Consider the following 22,224-nt stretch of genomic DNA (forward strand, 5'->3'; position numbering starts at 1 on the left):
AGGTGTGAAGGATCTTCATGCAGACCATGCTGCGAGCCACATTGGAAAGGCACAAGGCATTGTCACGTGCTTGAGAGCAGCACCCTATCATGGTAGCAGGAGAAAAGTGTTCCTGCCCATGGATGTCTGTGTGCAGGTGAGGCTGTGACCTGCTAATGATTCTCCGGGGACACCAGGAGAGGAGTTGCTCTTTGTTTTGTTTAGTTGGTTCCATTGCTGTTTGAGAGGTCTGCACATCACTTGCTTTTGCCCTGCTCACTGAGGTAGTCCAGCCTGAGGTGTCTGGAGGTAGTGCAGTAAGAAGGCCTGGTCAGCCTGCACCTCCTGGCCAATGACTAACTCCCTCCAAGTAGTCATAGTAACCTCACCTGAGCCTGGTTGTTATTTTATTTTACTGGAGGGAATAATTTTTATTGATTTTGTTTTTGAAGGGGTCAAGGTCTCTGATAGCTTAGGCTGAACTTGAACTCTTGAATCTTTATGTAGCTGAGGATGGCCTTACATTTCTGATCCTTCTGTCTTCACCCTCCAGTGCTGGGGTTACAGGCATTGGCCATCTCACCCAGTTGGAATAGTCTTTTAAAAATGTTTATTAGAGGCTGGAGAGATGGCTCAGTGGTTAAAAATGTTTATCAGAACTTTGGGTTTTGAATGAGGTTCTTTATTGTCCATCTTTTGAACTTTTAGAAAGGTTCAATTTTATTTATGTGTATATATGTATATGTGAATGTGTATCTTCACATGGATGCCTGTGAAGGCCACAGAGAGTCTGAGATCCTCTGGAACAGGAAGTTCTGAGCCACCAGATGTGGGAGCTGAGACTGGAACCTGGTCCTCTGCAAGAGCAACAAGTGCTCTTAACTGTTGAGCTATCTCTCCAGCCCTCCTTTTAATCCTCTTGTATTTTGTTATACTTTCTCTCTCTCTGAACATCATACACACTGTATTAGTTGGGGTTTGCTAGAGAAACAGAACTAGTAGAATGAATATATATCCTAAATGGGTTATGACATTGACTTCTTCATGGACACGGAATAATCCAACAGTGGCTGCCTGCACACTGGAGAAGCTGAGAACCTGGTCAGTCCCTGTGGCTACATGCCTCAGCAATCCTAGCCTGATATTGAAGGTCTGGGGGATTTCTGGAGAGCTGCAGGTCTCTAGTGCACATTGAAGGCCCGAGAGGCTGGACTCCAGTGTCAATGAAGGCCGACAGCAGTGGCAGCAAATGGCAGATGCACTCATCAGCAAGGAGCAAAGGTGGCAGGCAAAAGAGTGCTGCCCTTCATTCCATCATCTTATACCTGCCCATCTGGGAGGACGCCTCCCCTAGTTAATCCTCCAGACCCACCTGCACGCATGCTTCCTAGTTGATTATGTAGTCAATCAGGTTGATAAAGAAGATTGACCATTACACACTTATTTTTTTCACAGCATGGTGTTTCACAAGAGGACTTTCTGCGGAGGAAACAAGATAAAAATGTGCGAGATGTAATATATAACATTGCCAGCCAGGCACACTTGCACCTAAAGCATGTAAGTAGCTCCTTTGCCCAGTTATTTAGAAAGTTATCCCCACAAGACAGGGCCGTTTCTATGGCATACTATGTGTGGTGGTTTGAATAGGCATTGTACCAGGCTTTTTCTTTTGGGCCACCAGCCAGCTCCCAAATCATGACATGGAGACTTATTAGTTATGAATGCTTGCCCTTAGCTTAGGCTTGTTTCTTGCTAGCTCTTGTAATTTATCCTGTTTCTCTTCATCTATGTTTTGCCTCAGGGCTTTTTACCTTTCCTTCTTTCTGTATGTCCTGCTTTTCCTGCTTCTTGTGTCTGGCTGGCGGCTGCCTGGCTTCTGGCCTCAGGTGTGTCCCTCTCTCCCTCATTCTCTTCTCCTTCTCTTCTCTAGAGCCTAGATTTCTCCTCCTACTTATTCTCTCTGCCCACTAGCCCTGCCTTTCTCTCTTCTGCCTACCTATTGGCCGTTCAGCTCTTTATTACATCAATCAGGTGCCTTAGGCAGGCAAGGTAAACAAATACAACACATCTTTACATAATGAAACAAATGCAGCATAAATAAACGTAACACATCTTTACATATCTAAATATTCTACAACAAGGCATGGCTCCCGTGGACTCATAGCCCATAGCAAGTGGCACTATTAGGTGTGGCTTTGTTGGAATAGGTGTAGCTTTGTTGGAGGAAGTGTTTTACTGTGAGGCAGGCTTTAAGGTCTCATAAACTGAGGTCTGGCCAGTGGGACACAGACTCCTTCTGCTGCCTGCAGATCAAAATGTAGAACTCTGAGCGCCTTCTCCAGTACCACGTCACACCATGATGGTAATGGACTAAACCTCTGAAACAGTGAGCCAGCCCTAATTAAATGTTTTTCTTTATGAGAGTTGCCGTGGTCATGGTGTCTCTTCACAGCAATAGAAACCCTAATAAGACACTATGGATTTATATACATGATAGCATTTCTACAGCATACTATGGGTTCTGACCTGGGCAGTCTTTGTTCCATTGTCCATTGGATCCCCAGGATTTATCTTGGGAACTGTTGGAAACTTTTCTTTCTCTAGAAAACCTTTTCCCATTCCCAGCTGATGGACGCACCCTTTTGTGAGTGAAAAGCCTGAGCTTCCTCACGTGGGCACCCCTGCTCATCCACAGAATATCCTGTCTCTCCTCACCTCACGGAACCCCAGCCACAGCCGCCATTCTCGGGTCTTCCCTCTATGTTCTGGCTCGGTGCTGCTGCCCGCTGGAGTTAGAGCTGGAGCCCAGCCTCCTGGTTCTCACCGTTGAGTGAGTACTCAGCGCTCAGTGTTCCCTGGAGGGAGTGTTCATCACCCTGGCCCGTCCCCTGTGCTAATGCCTTCTAGCCACTCCAATGAGACCATCACGGGAAGGAGTCTTTGAATTTCCCAGTCGAAGAGTCACTTTGCTCTTGATTTTATGCCTTTTTGACACTTTTTTACCTTGAAATTTACTTTATTTCCATTTGGCTGTGATGGCTCCTAACTGGTCCTGAGTTCACCTGAATTGTTTTAGTTCTCTAAGAGTTTGTTCCGGGGAAGGGTTTGGTGGGAGGAGGAGGGGGTAGAGAAAATAATGGGGGAGGAAGAGTATGATGTGTGTGTGTGTGTGTGTGTGTGTGTGTGTGTGTGTGTGTGTGTGTGAAAATGTGAAAGAATGAATCTTTCTTAAACACTTCCATTGGATAGCCCAGGATAGTCTGGAACTCACTGTGTAGACCAGGCTAGCCTCAAACTCACAGAAATCTGTCTACCTCTTCCAAGTTCTAGGCCTCTCTTCCTGGAGATTGGTAGAATGACCTAAACGGAGAATTGCAGTTTCCAAAGTGTTTTGTTAATTTGTTTGTTGTGGCTGGACATAGTGGCACATGCCTTTAATCCCAGGGGTAGGCAGGTCTCTGAGTTTAAGGCTACTCTGGTCTACAGAGGGATTTCCAGGACAGCCAAGCTATACAGAGACACCTTGTCTCAAACAAACAAACAATAACAAAATTATTAAATTAAACAATTGAGAAAGGGTTATTTGTTGTGTAGTACTGGGGAGTGGAGTCTCCCACATGCTAGGAAAACCACCAGTGAGCTAGCATCCTTGATCTCTAAGGGATTTTAACAGCCAAGACTGAAGCACTTTATTGGTTGCATGCAATCCACTCCTGGAAAATAGGCTTGGAGTGGTGAACTGAAGAACCGTTGATGCTTTTGGGAGGCTCTTGAGAAGCACAAGAACACGGAGATGCCAGTGTACACTCAGAAGCAGAAGCCTGACTGTTTGTTATTCTGCATTTGTTAATTGTATTGTAATTTTACCATGCCCCAGCTTCCACATAGATAAGAGGACCATGTTACTTCCTACCCAAAGTGTTGTTTAGATAAATGAGTTAACATACGAAGAGTTAATAATAGCACCTGCCATATAGTAAGTGCGATCTAAGTTAGTTTGTGCCCCATCAAGTAAAGCTGGGACATTAGTCCACAGTAGAAACCTGGCAGAGGTTTTGTTTGTTTCTGTTGCTTTTGGTTTTTTTGAGACAGGGTTTTGCTATTTCTGCCTTGGTAGGACTTCCATTGTAGTCTACACTGGCCTTGGATTTGTGATCCTGTTTCTTCGGCCTCCCATGTATTGAGAAGATAGGTATGTGCTATCATGCCTGGCTCTAGCAGTGTTTGAGACAAGAAAGATTGGGAGCTGAGGGGCTGGAGAGATGGCTCAGTGGTTAAGAGAGCAGATTGTTCTCACTAAAGGACCTGAGTTCAGTTCCCAGCACCCACATCAGACAGCTTAGAACCATCTGTACTCCAGCTCAGGGGCAGGGGAGATCTGATGCCTCTAGCCTCCATGGGCACCTGCGCTCATGAGCACACAGACACACAAATATACACATAGCTTTTAGGGAAAAATTGGGAGCTGGGAGATGAGTTGGTGTCTCATCACATCTGACCCCACCCAGCTTGGTCTTGGTCCTGACTGGAGCGTCTCGAGAATGAAGAAATGACAGACTGAAGAAATAGCAGTGACATGTAGGGAAAGGCTGGAGCTGGGTGTCTGTGCTCACTCTGAGAGCAATTCCTCCTCACCTGGAAACTCAGTGTGTAGTCTGTCAGCACCCGGAGGAAGGTGTAGGTTCAGTGGGAGGTTCTGTAGGAGAGCCGTCTCAGGCCATGGACTTCCACATACTCTGTCATCATTCACACACAGACCAGGGGAGGCTTGGCCGTTGCCATGGGTCTGAGGTGGTGGTGGGGCTTGCCATGGCTGTGCTTCCCACAGTCGGATTACTTAGGAGAAGGAAGGAGTGTCTTTCAGAGAGAGATGCATGTGTGTATATATGCCCACACCCACGTAGACCACACAGTGCCAGTCAGATGCAGACAGTGGTGTGCTCGGTGCTGATCTTCATTCTGGCTATCCTGACATAGGGAGATGGGCTACTGGAGAATGCAGGATTGTGACTTGGGAAGGTCAGAACTGGAGTCAAAGCTGTAAGTCCAGATGCTATTGCTCAAGGAGAGTGGTCCCCTAGAAGAGGATGAGGGACAGAACCCTGCGGCCACATCCATTCATCAGGTAGAAGGAAGCAGGGCCACTTACTAGGAAGAAGGCGAAGGGCAGAACAGGAGTGCTGGAGTCTGTATCGGAGAGCAGGGAAGAAAGGACCCCATGTCCTGTGCTGCAGAGAGGCTGAGAGAAAGGTGACCGCGGTGGAGCATAAAACCGTAGTGTGTAGTGGGGAAGTGAGGCAGGATGTGCTCTTCCTCCTGAGACCTGGAAATAAAGGTCGGTCTGGCCAGTGCAGGGTGATGCTTCGGCCTGAGTGGACCAGGTGTTCATAGCCTACAGGAAGAGTCAGGTTGAATTGAGACTAGGGTTAAATACAGAGACGTTTGAATTCCAGGAAGAACAGCCGATGACTTGATCAAGGTGAAGTAATGATGTAAAGACATGAACTAGACAGAGGTGGGAACACCACCTGAGAAGGTCATCTGTGCTGGATCTAAACAGGAGTTGTCTAACCTAGGAAGGGTTACTGAGAGCTGAGGGTAGAGCTAGTGTGAGATGTAAGGGAGTTGGAAAGTTCCCCAGCGGAGCCAGAAAAGGAAGAGGCTTTAACATGACAGGCAGCTTTGCTAAGTCCATGGGGCTTTGAAGCTAAGCTGGCGGCAGGAGACGGTTTCTTGTTTTGTGAGAGGCCCTTGTCGTGTCTAAACTGCCGCTGCTGCCTTGTGCTCACCTCAGAGGGCGACTGCTACTTCAGAAGCATTCCAACCAGTTTCTTTCCCTCTTCCTTTAAGGCGAGGTCCTTGCACAGAAGCGTTCCTGCGAAAGCATTTCCTGCTTTTCTTCAGACGGTGAGTGCTTCAGTGGAGAGGGCTGGGTAACAGGTGCACAGACTAGACCAGGCCCCACTGTCCTGCTTACGGTCGTTTTCCTGCCTTGATTGTGTGATGGTCACACTGTTGATGTAACCAACCGTCTTATTAAATAAGAAACACAGAAACAATGTAAAAGAGAAAGCTGAGAGGTCAGAGCTCAGAGCTAAAATCTCACCCTTCCTCCTGCTGTCCCAGCTTCGCGAAAAAAGACCTACTTCCTCTCGGTTCGTATTTTTAAAGTATGTTGTTCTGCCTTCTCATTGGTTGTAAACCCAAACACATGACTGCCTCGTCACTGTCTGAATGTACAGCCCCCTAGGTCTTAAAGGCATATGTCTCCAATGCTGGCTGTATCCCTGAACACACAGAGATCTTATGGGATTAAAGGCGTGTGCCACCACCGCCACACTCTTGCTATGGCTCTAATAGCTCTGACCCTGAACACACAGATATCTATGGGATTAAAGGCGTGTGCCACCACCGCCACACTCTTGCTATGGCTCTAATAGCTCTGACCCCCAGACAACTTTATTTATTAACATACAATCAAATTAATATTTCAGTACAAATCAAAATAATATTTCAATACAATTAGATTACCACCACATTTCCCCTTTTCTATTTTAATAAAAAGAAAAAAAGCAAAAGGTTATGACTAACAAAAGAAAAACTATATACAAAAGTACAATAACTATATACAATATATACAAGTAATAAATACCTAAACAGGTATTTGACGAATCAGAGAAAATAATTCCATTATCTATCCTATTTTGATAATTCCAAGATGTATCTAATGTACTTTCTATCCTAATTAATTTTCAACTATAACTAACTAATCTTCAACCATAACTAACTAATCTTCAACTCCCTCAGAGACCCAAGAAGGGAATAATATTAGCTAACAAAAATAAAAACAGGAAGTGCATGCAAGCAACTTCCAAAAAAATTTTGTGAGTTGACAGAAACAGCCAGCTGCCTGGGCAGTCACCTGAGGTTTCTCCGCAGTGTTGGGGCATCATCTTCAGCCTATAGGCTTAGTGTATCTGACAGACTCATTTGTGAAGTAGGATGTACACAAGGTCAACAGTTCAACCTCACATTGGGTGAGAGCAGTCCACGTACCAGAAACACCTGAATTCCACTAGTGTCCTGTCATGATTCAGGATTTTAAATTCTGGAAATTGTTGACAGTTTTTTAATTCAGCTGTCCATTCTTCTTGGCTGTGTATATATGGCTTCATCTCAGCATCCCCTTCTTCTCCACATCCCTCTATTAAATGCCAGTCTACTTTTGAGAGGCATGAGCTTTCAGCTGCTGTTCCATTGTACAACAGAATCCATCGGCCCTCTGCCTGTTAAGCTGCCTTCGAAGAAAAGGGCACCGTACCTTTTCCGGATGCGAAGGCCACTTCAGGGATGGGGCCATATTGTCCTGGCCTCAGAAGATGCCTTTTGATAAAGCCATAACCACACTTGTTTTGGCAAGAATCAGTAGTCCCTTGTTTCGTGATCTGTCTGTCCATTTTGTCCTGTTGATTCGAGGATACTTTGTTGTCCAGTGGCTAACTTTTGCCAGAATGAAAGTTGACTCCATATGCAGTTTCTTCAATGCCCATATTTTCTCTAAAGTAGATTGGTACTGCCAGGAGCCGACATGTCTCAAAAAAGAAAAATTTTCTAAGTTATTAAAACATTTTAAATGCCATATTCTGTAGATCTCTGAAGGGTTTGAAGATGACCTGTCTAAAACATCTCTGCTCAATTTTTAAAACATATCCAATGACTACAAGTTCTATGATAATGTCTAACTACTAGCTTTCATTTCTTTATATCCTAATAGTTGATAATAATAACATTCAAGGATCAGAAATTTGAATTACATTGTTAAATGGATGGAATAAATACAATTAGAAATATACATATAGCATTTTCTAACAATATCAGTTTCAAATTTGTGTACAATATAAAACAATTCAATCCAATGTAAAGTATTTAAAACTAGTAATTGTCTTTCTCTTTTCTTTCTTTTTTTTCTTTCTTTTTTTTCTTTCTTTCTTTCTTTCTTTCTTTCTTTCTTTCTTTCTTTCTTTCTTTCTTTCTTTCTTTCTTTCTTTCTTTCTTTCTTTCTTTCTTTTTTTTTAAACAAGAACCTTAAATCTAATCTCCTTTGCTTAGCCTTTTTCCTAACCCTTGACAATAACTTGTAACCAACCCCCCTAAATACTGAAAATTATCCCAGACCCAGAACCCATTAAAAAGACCAAAAAACCACCTGCCCCACACCACCTCTTTGGGAATGTGGGCGTCGTATTCTTAAAATTGCTTCCTGCTGGGTATGGGCGAAGTTTTCTTTATCCTGAAAGAAAAATTTTAGGTTAATTGTCAAATTCTAAGAGAGGTAACTATATCCTTCACTATCCAGTCTGTGTATAATGCCAAAGTTCAGGGTTTATCTCAAGTCCTTATTCAAGTAGTCTTTGAGACTGGATCATCTCAGCTAGTCATCTCAAAATTGCTCTGAGCACCTTGTAGTTCAAAGCTGATCTGTGGATGATGTTTGTCAGCTTAATGATATTATTATTGTCCACGTGGAATTGTTGTTGTTGTGGGGCCCCATCTTCTTTCTGGAGACTTCAGTTGATATTAGGCCTGGCCGTGATTTCCTGCAGAAAACTAATAAGAGACTCGAACACAAAAACATATATATGCAGCTAGCCTTTTTTCTAGAATTAGTTAGTACTCTATGTGACCATTCATATCTTAACAAAGTTTAAAATGTATATATATATATTAATCTTGTAAATTTTGATATAAAATTTATACTTTGAGAAAAGTTTAAAGAATCAGAATAGAATCAAAGAGTTGAGATTAGTAATAGAATAGTCCCTTAATTAATTTTGCTTTTGTCCTGTACCATAGCAGAAGATGGCTCTTATTCTGGCATGATACAGGGAGTTTGCATTTTCCTTTTAACAACATGCTTGATTTTAAAGAAGGAGAGAGCCATTCTCCAACTCCAAAGTCAGCTTTAAATTTTAATTGAACTGGGACTGTTAGAAGACCAATAGTGTTAAATCTTTAGAGAAAAGCAGAAACAAACATTTAGGAAGACATAAAATTTTTTTTTTTTTTTTTAGATAATATATACCCATACACCGTTTCACTCTGTTTCTTGGGATAGATGATTTGTCCCTTTTCTTCAGTTGTCTCATTTGTCCAGTGTTCTTCAGATTTCTTAACCTTCATTCTCCTAAAAGACAAAAACAAAAACCTTTCCCCAAGACTAATTTTGGGGATGTTCCTTTTTGGCAAGTTATTATCTGATGAAATGAAAAGGCATGTTTAATTGATACAAGTTAGTTTAAATTGGATGTTCATGCTGGTTGATGAACTATCACCTCCTCTAATTAAGAGGTCTCTCTTGTTCAAATCGAACCTTTATCAATTTTGATGGTACCCACAGCTTATCTTCTCCTGTAGAAACAAAAGCAAAACCACGTCCCCAGTGTAATACATACCCTGGTTTCCATTCTGAGGTCAGCACATCCTTAAAGTATATAGGCTGATTTAATTCTGTAGTTTTTTCTATTATCCAATGTCTCTCTGCAGCTGTTGTTCCTTTCTCATTGGCATTCAGAAAATTCAAAGTTAGAAGAGCATTATGCAGTCTATTTCTGGGGGTTTTTGTTACCCATTTCTGTTTATTTAGCATATCCTTTAGAGTTCTGTTTGATCTTTCTATAACTGCTTGACCTGTAGGATTATGTGGTATGCCTGTAATATGCTTTATATTGTAATAAGCAAAAAACTGTTTCATTTTAACAGAGACATATGATGGAGCATTGTCAGTTTTGATTTGTGCAGGTATACCCATGATGGCCATAACTTCTAGCAAATGAGTGATTACAGAATCAGCTTTTTCAGAACTCAAAGCAGTTGCCCATTGAAATCCTGAATAAGTATCGATAGTGTGGTGTACATATTTCAATTTTCCAAATTCTGCAAAGTGAAACACGTCCATCTGCCAGATTTCATTTCTCTGAGTACCCTTTGGGTTACATCCTGCTGGTAATGGCGTCTGATTGTAGAAGGAACAAGTAGGACATTTCTTTATTATTTCTTTGGCTTGTTGCCAGGTTATGGAAAAATCCTTTTTTAAACCTTTACTATTAACGTGATGTTTTTTATGAAATTCTGAGGCCTCCAGCACATTTCCTATCAATAATTTATCAATCTCTTCATTGCCTTGTGCTAGAGGGCCTGGCAGACCAGTATGGGATCGAATGTGAGTTATATATAAAGGATGATTCCTTTTCCTGATTGTATCTTGTAATTGAATAAATAGTGAAGTTAATTCTGAAGCATCAGGGATAAATTCTGCAGTCTCAATATGTAACACCACTCTTTCAGCATACTGAGAGTCAGTTACTATGTTGAGAGGTTCTGAAAAATCCATTAATACCAACAGAATAGCATACAATTCTGATTTTTGCACTGAATTATACGGACTTTGAACCACTTTACTTAAATTTTCTGATTTGTAACCTGCCTTTCCTTCTTTGTTGGCATCTGTATAAAATGTACGAACTCCAGATATGGGTTTTTGCCGTACAATTCGAGGCAAGATCCATTCAGCTCTCTTTATAAGATCAATTCTATTGCTTTTGGGATATTTGCTGTTAATTTCTCCCAAAAAATTACTGCAAGCTCTTTGCCAAGGTTCACTTTCTGTCCATAATTTTTCAATGTCCTCCTTAGTTAATGGTACGACAATTTCTGCTGGGTCTATGCCTGCTAATTGACGAAGTCTCAATTTTCCTTTGTAAATCAAGTCAGAGATTTTTTCCACATAAGTTTTTAATTTTTTATTTGGTTTATTTGGTAAAAATATCCATTCCAATATAATATCTTCCCTCTGCATTAATATTCCAGTAGGAGAACGCCTAGAAGGTAAGATAACCAAAATGCAATCCAGCTTTGGATCAATACGATTCACGTGTCCTTCATGCACTTTCTTTTCTACCAATGCTAATTCTTTCTCAGCTTCAGGTGATAATTCTCTTGGACTATTTAAGTCCTTGTCACCTTCTAAGGTTTTGAACAAATTAGTCAGTTCATCATTTTTTACCCCAACAATAGTTCGTAGATGAGAAATATCTCCAAATAATCTTTGAAAGTCATTAAGAGTCTGTAGTCTATCTCTCCGAATTTGCACCTTTTGGGGTCTAATTTTTTGTAGCTCTATTTTATATCCTAAATAATTAATAGAATCTCCTCTTTGTATCTTTTCAGGAGCAATTTGTAATCCCCAGCGAGGCAAAATTTTCTTTACTTCTTCAAACATTATTTCTAAAGTATCTGCATTTGAGTCAGCTAGTAAAATATCGTCCATATAATGATAAATTATAGATTTAGGAAATTTTTTACGTATCACTTCCAATGGCTGTTGTACAAAATATTGGCACAGAGTTGGGCTATTCAACATTCCCTGTGGGAGGACCCTCCATTGAAATCTTTTAACCGGTTGAGAATTATTATAAGTAGGCACTGTAAAAGCAAATCTTTCTCTGTCTTTTTCTTGTAAGGGTATTGAAAAGAAACAGTCTTTTAAATCAATAACTATGAGAGGCCATCCTTTTGGTAACAGAGTAGGCAAAGGCATCCCAGATTGTAGAGAACCCATTGGCTGAATTACTTTGTTAATTGCCCTAAGGTCTGTTACCATTCTCCATTTACCAGATTTCTTTTTAATAACAAATACAGGAGAATTCCAAGGGCTGGTTGATTCTTCAATATGCTGAGCATTTAACTGTTCTTCTACCAGCTCTTCTAAAGCCTGGAGTTTCTCTGTTGTTAAAGGCCATTGCTGGACCCATACAGGCTTGTCTGTTAACCATTTTAAAGGTAGAGCTGTTGGTGTCTTTGGAAGATCATCAGTTATTGTGCCCTGTTCTTGTATAATATGGATGGCTGGTGACCACTTATTAGAACAATATCTTCTAATATTTCTCTCAGTAACATGTGCTAGTTTATGATTTGTTTCTGAGATTGGAGGGATGTTAATCTGAGTATTCCATTGTTGCAACAAGTCTCGACCCCACAGGTTCATAGTTATGTTAGCCACATATGGTTTTAATTTTCCTCTCTGTCCTTCTGGACCTATACATTCGAGCCATCTTGCACTCTGTTTCACCTGAGATAATGTCCCAATTCCTAACAGTTGAACGTTTACCTCCTGAAGAGGCCAAGTTGGATGCCAAAATTCTGGTGCAATTATGGTAACGTCCGCACCTGTGTCTACCAGACCAGACAACAAAACACCATTTATTTTTATCGTTAATTTTGGTCTTTGTTCATTAATAGAAGTTTGCCAAAAAATTTTCTTTATGTTTTCTCCTGAATTTTCTATTCTCTCTGTTTCATCATTCTGACCAGCATGATTTATTCCAATAGGCATTTGGTTATTTAATCGCTCTCCAGAGCAGGCATTTCCTCTATGGCTGCCGGAAAGGTTTGAACTGGATTTGCACTGGGGGCCTGCCTGAGGCCCCTCTGGGAGTTTCCCGAAGACTGAGGCAAAGGATTACCCTGTCTGTCCTTTGTTGATCTACATTCGTTGGTCCAGTGTTTTCCCTTACCACACCTTCTGCATACTCCAGAAGGAAGGGGCATTCTGTTGCCATTGTTCCTTGAAGAAACATTGTTTCTGGAAATGACCTGTCTACAGTCCCTTTTCAAATGTCCTTGCTTTCCACATCCAAAACATCTAACACTCCTCAAACCTTTTGAAATTACTTCTCCTACCCATGTATCATCATGCTCATCAGCTTCAACATTAATTGTTTCTCTAATCCAATCTTCCATAGGTGCAGATCTTGCCCTTAATGGCCTGATTATTCTTTTGCATGCTGCATTCGCATTCTCAAAGGCCAAAGATTCAATTATTGCCTTACCAGCTTCTGAATCCGAGACCGTTCTCTTTACTGCTGAAGCCAGTCTTTGTAAAAAATCTGTAAAAGACTCTTTTGGGCCTTGCTTCACCTTTGTAAATGACTCAGATTTTTTTCCTGGTTCCTCAACTTTGTCCCATGCATTCAAGGCTGCCGTTCGACATAAAATTAGGGTTTGGACATCATATAAACATTGTGCTTGTGCTGAAGCATATTGGCCTTCGCCCATAAGCTGATCCTGGCAAACTTGTACTCCTTTATCCCTCCATTGTTTTTCTATGTTTTTAGCCTCCTCCTTAAACCAAGTCAGAAATTGAAGTCTCTGGCTGGGTTCCAGAACACCTTGTGCGAGGTCCCGCCAGTCCTGTGGTACTATCCTATTATATGTTGACCAAGTGTTTAACATTTGCTTTACATATGGGGAATGCATGCCATAAGATACTATTGCCTCCTTAAACCTTTTTAAATCCAACATTTCAATTGGAGCCCAAGTATTTTGTGTAGCCATTTGATCAGGCATCTGCTGTACTGTTACAGGATAAATTAAGGGTGACTGTGTGAAAACAGGCTTTCTTTCTGCAACCTTATGATCCCGACTTGAAACAACTTCACTGTTAATTTCTTCTGTCTGAATTTTTACAGGTTTAACAAGTTCTTCTAACGCTGTTATCCTGGCACTTAAATTGACTATCTTTTTAAATATTAAAATGTGGATTATTATAGTGATGAGGTGCATAATTCCACCAATACTAATATTATATAGTTGTTCCATTGCCAGACTGCCTAAAATTTCGAACAAAAACCAATTTTCTTCCAATGTACACATAAAACCCATTTGTTTTTTAATGTGGAAAAAATTCTCTTTTAGATAGTTTCCTTTAAAATATCTGATATATTATGACTTACCAAATCTGCGTAGAACAGTAGAAATCCGAGGGGATTTTCAAAGCAGCCACCTAGTGTCCCAGGTGTAAATCCAGAGAGAGAGAGAGAGAGAGAGAGAGAGAGAGAGAGAGAGAGAGAGAGAGAGGAAAGAGAGAACGCACAAGAAAGCGTAGCCGGCTAAAGCTTAAATGCAGCCACGTGTTCCCTCTTGTGCCGAGTCAAGGCTTGGGTCTGGCTTCCTTAAGCTCCGACCACGTGCGTTGGCTTTACAGGCAGGGCCCTGTTCGGCAGGGCAGGTCTGAGTTGTTTGTAGCACCGGCTTTAGGCAAGCTGCTCACAGACCTAGGCCCGGGCTAGAAGTTGCTACCCGGACTAGGACGCCAGCAGCTCGGACTAACAAGCCGATCGCCGCCGGCCGCCGTGTGCCGCCGCCGCCGCCGCCGCCGCCGCCGCGGGCCGCCTGCCGCCCTTGCGGGAAAGCGGACCTGCCGCCAAGCCAAGCAGTTTTTAATGGATTCTTGTCACGTTGGGCGCCAGATGTTGATGTAACCAACCGTCTTATTAAATAAGAAACACAGAAACAATGTAAAAGAGAAAGCTGAGAGGTCAGAGCTCAGAGCTAAAATCTCACCCTTCCTCCTGCTGTCCCAGCTTCGCGAAAAAAGACCTACTTCCTCTCGGTTCGTATTTTTAAAGTATGTTGTTCTGCCTTCTCATTGGTTGTAAACCCAAACACATGACTGCCTCGTCACTGTCTGAATGTACAGCCCCCTAGGTCTTAAAGGCATATGTCTCCAATGCTGGCTGTATCCCTGAACACACAGAGATCTTATGGGATTAAAGGCGTGTGCCACCACCGCCACACTCTTGCTATGGCTCTAATAGCTCTGACCCTGAACACACAGATATCTATGGGATTAAAGGCGTGTGCCACCACCGCCACACTCTTGCTATGGCTCTAATAGCTCTGACCCCCAGACAACTTTATTTATTAACATACAATCAAATTAATATTTCAGTACAAATCAAAATAATATTTCAATACAATTAGATTACCACCACATCACACCGTATTTCTGAGATGTCGTACATAGCACAGGCTCTGCAGCCAGGCTACCTTGTGTTTGCTCTCTCTCCCTGTAGCCATGGGGCCTTAATTTACTCATCAGTAAAATGGGAATGATGGAAAACACCACCTTGTGGGAGTGTGTGTCTCCATGGTGACCTGAACATGTAGTGGTGCCGGCCCACAGGTCATTGCTGAGCTGGCTGCATCGGAATAACCTGGAAAACTTATTTAAAAGGTACTTTCCTGAGCTCAAATTCCCTGATGCAGTCTGGTGAGATGGCTTTTTGAGACAGGATTTCACTGTGTTGTGGAGTCCTGGCTGTCCTGGAACTTGCTCTGTAGACCAGGCTGGCCTGAAACTCATAGAGCTCCGCCTGCTTCTGCCTCCTGAGTGCTGGAATTAAAGGCGTGCACCACCACCGCCCACTAGAGGTCTTCTTATCACTGAGTTCAATCCCCAGAAGGCACACAGAGGTAGGAGGAGAGAGCTAACTCCACAAGTTCTCAGGTGTGGGGCCAGGGAGGTGCTGGCGAGTGGAAGTGTTTGTGGTGTAAACTTAGGACCTGATCTGGGGTTCATGGAGAAGAGAACCGATCCTTCTGACCTCCACATACGCCATACACAATAATAAAAAATAAAGTCTAGAATAAAATAAAGACTGGCTGCCTAATTAATCCTTGTTTGATCCACACACCCCCAACCGGTTCTATACTGCAGAATTCCAGGGGGTGCTGTGGATGTTGTCTAAGCAGGACTCGGGGCCTCTTAGAATTATGGAGTGAGTGGCTATGAGGGCGGGCATGTAGCCCAGTGCCTGACTAACTAAGGGACTTCAGGGACTGCGTGTGGTCCTGCACACTTATAAGTAATGCCAGCCCTTGGCGGTAGAGGTGGGAGGGTCAGGAGTTCAAGGCCATCGTTGGCTACCCAGTTCAAAGCCTGCCTGGGCTACATGAAACTTTGTTTTAGAAATAAAGTTAGTAAAATTTTACAAATTAATAAAATCGGCAGACAACCACAAATGGAAGAATACTGTGTATTTCCATCTTCCTTTATCCCATGAACACTGCCCAGCTTTAATGTGATTGGTGAAGAGTCAGCTGACTTTTATAGGGACCTCTGATTATTCTCTTTGGCTGAAAATCTTGTATTCTAGCAAAAACAAAGAGACTCATTAAACTTCAAAACATAACTTTTTAAAAGTCCAACTTGAGGGTCTGGAGAGACGCTCAGTGGTAAGGAGCACCTGCTGCTCTTGCAGAGGACCAGGGCTCAATTCCAGCACCCGTGTGAGCTGGCTCCAGGGGCTCGACACCCCTCTTCCCTCTGCAGGTGCTGTGAGAGTCGGATCTCACAAATGAACAGCCACCTTGAGCTTCCTGACATAGTTGGAGGTGTTTCGTTTTCCTTGATCATCTTCTGTCTGTGCAGTCCCACGACTCCAGAGCCTAGGGCAAGAGGGTTGTTTAGTTAGGCCAGCCGGGTACCTGCTGATCCTCAGTAAGAGTATTACGAAAGGAAGAACAATCACCTTTCTTGGTCTTTGGCGTCAAACTCAAGCTGTTCCATTTGCTGGTCATTCCCACTGCCAAGCTGCTCCCAACCTGACATCTTTTTTTAATTCCTCAGAAGATGAGCCCAGCTCCTCTGATGCTTAGACCTTGAGCAAAACATTATATATGTGATCAAAAGAGGCCCAATGGTTGCAGCACTAGTTTTACTCTGCTATATTCTTCCTAGTTATACCCTTATGTTCTAGAAGTTTCTGGGAAGAGGTCTTTATTTTCTCTCTCTTTGAAAATTCTCGTGTCAGGGCTAGAGTGAAGGTTCAGTGGTTAAGAGCACACACCGCTCTCTAGAGGACCTGAGTTCAGTTCCCAGCACGCAGGTCAGGCAGCTCGAAGCGACTGGACACTTGTGTTTGTACACAGACACACGTAGATAATAGACCTGTAAAAGTGTTCAGGTTGGTCAGATATGGTGGCACACAGCTGTGTGGCTTGAACAAAAATGGCCCCATAGGCCCGTAGGGAGAGGCACTATTAGAGGTGTGGCCTTGTTGGAGTAGGTGTGGCTTTATCGGGGAGATGTGTCACTAGGGGGTGGGCTTAAGGTCTCAGCAGCACAAGCCTGGCCAGTGTGTCACTGTCACTTCCTGCTGCCTGGGGACCCAGATGTAGAGCTCTCAGCTACCTCTCCATCACCATGTCTGCCTGTGTGCCACCATGCTTCCCACCACGATGATGATGATGATGGACTAAACCTCTGAACTACTGTAAGTCACAGTAATGAAAACCCTAACTAAGACAACAGATTTAATCCCAGCACTCACAGGGCAGAGGCAGGAGGATCTCTGAGTTCAAGGCCAGCCTGGTCTATATAATGAGTTCTCGGCTCCCTGGGGCTACATAAAGAGACCTGTCTAGGGGAAGAGAAGTGTTTTTCTCACTGTGTGACATCACCTCAGGAAACTGACGTGGCTTTAGTACTTGTACCTTCCCTTTCTTTGTAGCTCAGACTGGAGTTGTTTGCATCCTTCTGCCTCAGTCTCCTCAGAACTCAGATCACAGGTATGAACTGTCACATCTGCCTTTTTTTTTTTCTTGAGACAGAGTCTTACTATTTAGCCCAGGTTGGCCTTGGTTTTACCATGTAGCACAGGCTGACCTCAGACTGTGGCAGCCCACCTGCTTCAGTTTTCTGAGTGTTGGGACTGCAGCTGTGGCCGCCACACCACGCTGTGCTTTTCTTTCCTTTGTTTGGGAAACCTGATCACTCTATGATCTAGTGACCACTGTTCTCTTTTTCTAGGTTACTCTAGAGGACTATTTAAAGAAGATCCAGCGAGTGGATTTTGATATATTCCATCCATCTTTACAGAAGAAGAATACATTACTTCCGTTATCTTTGTATATTCAATCATGGAGAAAAAGATACTAAAATAGTTACTGACTTACTTTTAGTTTATTGGTTTAAAAAAATGTGTGCTTTGAGTTCTTGTTTAGAAATGGTAAGAGCTAATGTATGCACACGTGTGTGTGTGTGTGTGTGTGTGTGTGTGTGTGTGTGTGTGAAACCTGAAGCTAACTGATTCTGCTAGAATGGCTAGCCAGACAATCTCTTGAGATCCTCCAGTCTCTGCCTCCAAGCCCTGGGGTTACAGGGACACACAGCCTCTTCCCCAGCCTCTTCTGGATACTAGGAGCCTGAACTCAAGCCCTCATGCTTTATAAACCTTGAGTCTGTTGAGCTACCTGCCAAGCACCAGAGCTTGAAGTATTTGCATGTATGTATGCATGTGTGCATGTGTGCAGCACTGTGTATCTGCTTGTCAGTTTATATGCAAGTACCCACAGAGGCCAGAGGGTGTCAGATCCCCTGGACCTGGAGTCACAGGTGGTTGTGAGCTACCTGATGTGGATACGGGAACCTCTGTAAGAGCTCTTAACATCTGAGCCAGCTCCCCAGCACTCAGAGCTAACTTTTTACTTAAGGAGAAAAGGAATTGTTGCTGTGGTTCAAGTAGCTCACAGGACAGCTGCAGAGCTTCGGTGGACTGGGTGCTGGGACCCTGCTGAGACCCTACTGAAAGGTGTCTGGGCACCATATTAAGTCTCTCCATCAATGCTGTAAGTCAGATCAGGCCGAATTAATAAGACCAGGTTTAATCCGAGCAAAGCAACTCCTGGGTGACTGGGGAAAGGAAGTGGGAGAGGAATCCCATGGCTGCTCTGGGGGCGGAGCTTAAGTATTCTTAGGTGAGGTCTTTAGCAGCTGGGAGTGGGGACCACTTGGTGGTTTTCTGAGGGCAGGGTTTGGAATAGGAGGATTGGGTTGAGTCCCACTGAACATCTGGGGCGGGGGGCACGAGCTGGAGAATCCCAACACCTACCATCCGACCCTCCCCATATGGGGCTGCTGTACCCTCACTGGGAAGTTGGGATCCTGGGAGGAGCCAGGTGAGAGGGGAAGTCATCACTTTCCCTCTCTGTCTCACCCCTGGGGTCCAAAGGGGAAAGGATTTAGATTCACAGTGTGTATCATGCTGTTAGCCAAGGCTCAGATGCTCCCTGTAGCTGCAAAATGTGTTCATTTAGGGCAGTGGTTCTCAACCTCTTTGGCAAGTCTCTAGCTCCAAAAATACTTAGATAGTAGTAGCAAAATTGTAGTTATGAAATAGCAACAAAAAAGGTTTTTATGGTTGTGGGTCATCACAACATGAAGAACGGTTTTAGAGGGTCAGAGCATTAGGGAGGCTGAGAACCACTGATTTAGGGCATGAAAAATGAACGTAAATCTGAGTACTAGTCTTGTGTTGAGGTTTGTGTAAACCTAATGCTAGTCTTTCTAACTAAAATTTTATCCATGGTGATGAAAAAAACCTGAGTTTAAGATTAAGCAGTGATCCACAGCCTGCCTGCTAGCCACCCACCCTTGAGGGCCCAGGCTGGTGGGAAGACATCTACAGCCTGCCTGGTGCCTCGTGGCACTGGGCAGGTGGGTCCCATTATGATGAGCGAGTATATGGTGGAGAAATGGGAGAGAAAGAGAAGCATACTACTACCAGTGCATGGTGACGTCCGGGCCAAGGCTGCAAGGATGGCCATGGCTCCTGTTGCTCTTGAGGGCCTTGCAGATAGCCAGGGTCTGGGCCACCATCTGGGACTGTGTCAGTGTCCGAGAGGCACACTGCTTCTGGGGCCATTCTGATCTGGGTGACCTGTGCTGCCATTCAGGGCCACAGTGTTGTCTGGGCCCAGGCTGCTGCCAAGGGCTGGCTGTGTCTGGTCCATGGCCCTATAGCAGCCAGGGTCTAGACTGTTGTCCATGGCTCCTGTTGCCACCGAGGGCCGTGTGGATGACCAGGATCAGGTCAGCCACTGCGTCCATATTGGTGTCTGAGGGCCATGCTGCAGCTGGGGCCATATAGATCTGAGTGGCCTGCACTGCTGCTCAGTGCCGTGGTGATGTCTGGGCCAGAGCTGCAGCCGAGGGCCATGTCTGGATCCGTGGCCCTACTGCAGCCAGGGCCTGTGTCGATGTCCGAGGCTCCTGACCGTTGAAGGCCACTCGGAACGCTGAGGTCGTGGGCCATGTTAGTATCTGATGGCCACGCTGCTGCCGGGGCTGTGCCAATCTGAGTGGCCTGCACTGCTGCCTGGGGCCATGGTGACATCCAGACCCAGCTGCTGCCAAAGACAGTCCACCCCGACCTGAGTGACCAGTGCTCACTGCTCTCCCACCCCCCCACCCCACCCCCCGAGTCAGGATGTATGGTCCAAGCTGCTGCTGCGGGCCATGTCGGAGTCTGTGTTGATGTCTGTGGCCTACGTCACCTCAGGGGGTCATAGGAACCATGCGTGATGGAATCAGAGGGCCATACTGAGCTGACCCTGTCCTTTGCTGGCCCTGGGAAAGCTGGCCTGGTCTCTTGTTGGACACTGCATCAAGAGAGCTGCCCACCCCTCACCACAGGCAGGGGAGAACTGACCCTGAGGGCATGGGTGTAGGGAGCTGGCTCCCTGCTCCTTTGCCTGCGGTGAGCAGCCCCAGTGGCCCAAACTGACTGGCCAGCTACCGCCCAGGTTCACAGCAGGGCCTTGCATTGCCCTCCCTAACATCTGCCCCATTTAGGACCTGCTGGAGCTTTTAGTGAAGGGACTGGTCTCCATGACTCAGGTGGCCATGGGATATCCCAGAGGAATTCCAGTGAGGATCCAGTGATGACGGTGTCCCAGAAACCAGAGGCCTTGAACCAGACCAGTGACTCTTTGCAATGGGCATTTGCTAGTAAAGCTGATTGGACAAAAGAGTGGACTGAGTGACACACCACGGATCCCAGTGCCACCAGGGTGAATGAAGAGATGTTGGGGAGATGGGAAAAGTGGAGGACCGAAGAGGGTTTTTTTGTTTTGTTTTATTTTTGTCTTTATTTGTTTGCTTGCTTTATTTTGGTTTGATTATTTAAAAATTTTTCTTTTGGGGGATGCTGCAGACATGAGGGGTGGATATGGGGAGACTAGGAGGTGAGAGAAATTAGGGTGTATGATGTGAAATTCCCAAAGAATCAATAAAGAAATTATGTTTAAAAAGAAAGATTAAGCAGCTGCTTATCACAGTTGGAGCCTTATTTAACTGCAGTTCTGGTTGGTCTGGAAGCTTTGACTTACTTATTAATCCCAGCTATCCAAAGTCACAGCTTCAATCATTCAGCCTTACCATGATCATAAATGAAATTTTGGCAGAAGTCTGTATTAGTATAAATTATGCGAACAGTATTGCATTGAACAGCCATCAAGGGGTTGTGCATTTTGTTTTTTATTGTTTGTTTTGCTTTTTGAGACAGGGTCTTACTTTCTAGACCAGGCTGGCCTTGAACTTCTAGAGATGAGAACTTGCTAGGTAGACCAGGCTGGCCTTGAACTTCTAGAGATGTACCTACCTCTGCCTCCTAAGTGCTTGGATTAAAAATATATACCACCATACCCAGCATGGTATATGTATTTTTTTAGAAGTTGTTTTCACTGAGCTTCCAAATGCTGAGCGTGGCTGTATGTGAGGTGTGTTTCTATGCATCTGTGTAATTCCCTCTTGATCTTAAAAACTGAAATGAATCTCTTTTGCTAATTACATTTTTATTATTTGTTTATTTTTGTTGTTATTTTGAGACAGGGTCTTACTTTGTTGCTCTGGCTGGCCTGGAACTCTCTAATGTAGACCAAGCTGGCCTAGAACTTGCCTCTGCCTCCAGAGTTCTAGGATTAAAACAGCTAAATTTTAAATTATAAAAACTTAGTGTTTGCAATGAACTATGAACCAAAGGCTGAGGGGCCCCCAGCTGGATCAGGCCCTCTGAATAGGTGAGACAGTTGATTGGCTTGATCAGTTTGGGAGGCATCTAGGCAGTGGGACCAAGTCCTGTGCTCATTCCATGAGTTGGCTGTTTGAAACCAGGAACTTATGCAGGGACACTTGGCTCAGTCTGGGAGGAAGGGACTGGACCTGCCTGGACTGAGTCTACCAGGTTGATCGCAGTCCTCGGGGGAGGACTTGTCCTGGAGGAGGTGGGAATAGAGGGTGGGCTGGGGGTAAGGGGAGGGCGTGGGAGGGGGGAGAATAGGGGAACCCATGGCTGATATGTAGAACTGAATGGTATTGTAAAATAAAAAATATATATCACAAAAAAAAAAAAATAAGCAAAAAAAAAAAAAAAAAACAAAACTTAGTGTTTGCAAAGATTAAAAGTATTTACATGGCCGCTAGTTAGCAGATTTGGAATATGAGTGGGACTCTGAGTTCTGTGACCAGGATGTGGCAGGTCCTTTCTCCATCTTTTCAGGGCTCTTCTTCTTGTCCTCTCATCCACCACCACCACCATCCTGCCCCCACCTCCCCCAACCCCCCAC

General features: G+C 44.1%; 1 protein-coding gene across 4 annotated transcripts in view; it reads left to right on the plus strand.

Moving 5' to 3' along the window:
* The window catches only part of Ndufaf6 (NADH:ubiquinone oxidoreductase complex assembly factor 6), a 30,676-nt gene extending 12,902 nt beyond the window's left edge, over positions 1 to 17,774 (plus strand). For all 4 annotated transcript variants that reach the window (XM_006974928.4, XM_042270850.2, XM_042270851.1 and 1 more), the window contains 4 exons: positions 3 to 136; positions 1,435 to 1,536; positions 5,830 to 5,886; positions 17,630 to 17,774. In XM_006974928.4, the coding sequence (XP_006974990.1) occupies positions 3 to 136; positions 1,435 to 1,536; positions 5,830 to 5,886; positions 17,630 to 17,758 (422 nt within the window). In that variant the 3' untranslated portion in view covers positions 17,759 to 17,774. The remainder of the gene's footprint in view (positions 1 to 2; positions 137 to 1,434; positions 1,537 to 5,829; positions 5,887 to 17,629) is intronic.
* The last annotated feature ends 4,450 nt before the right edge of the window (positions 17,775 to 22,224 follow it).

Source organism: Peromyscus maniculatus, chromosome 2 (genome assembly GCF_049852395.1).
Source record: "Peromyscus maniculatus bairdii isolate BWxNUB_F1_BW_parent chromosome 2, HU_Pman_BW_mat_3.1, whole genome shotgun sequence".
NCBI lineage: Eukaryota > Metazoa > Chordata > Mammalia > Rodentia > Cricetidae > Peromyscus > Peromyscus maniculatus.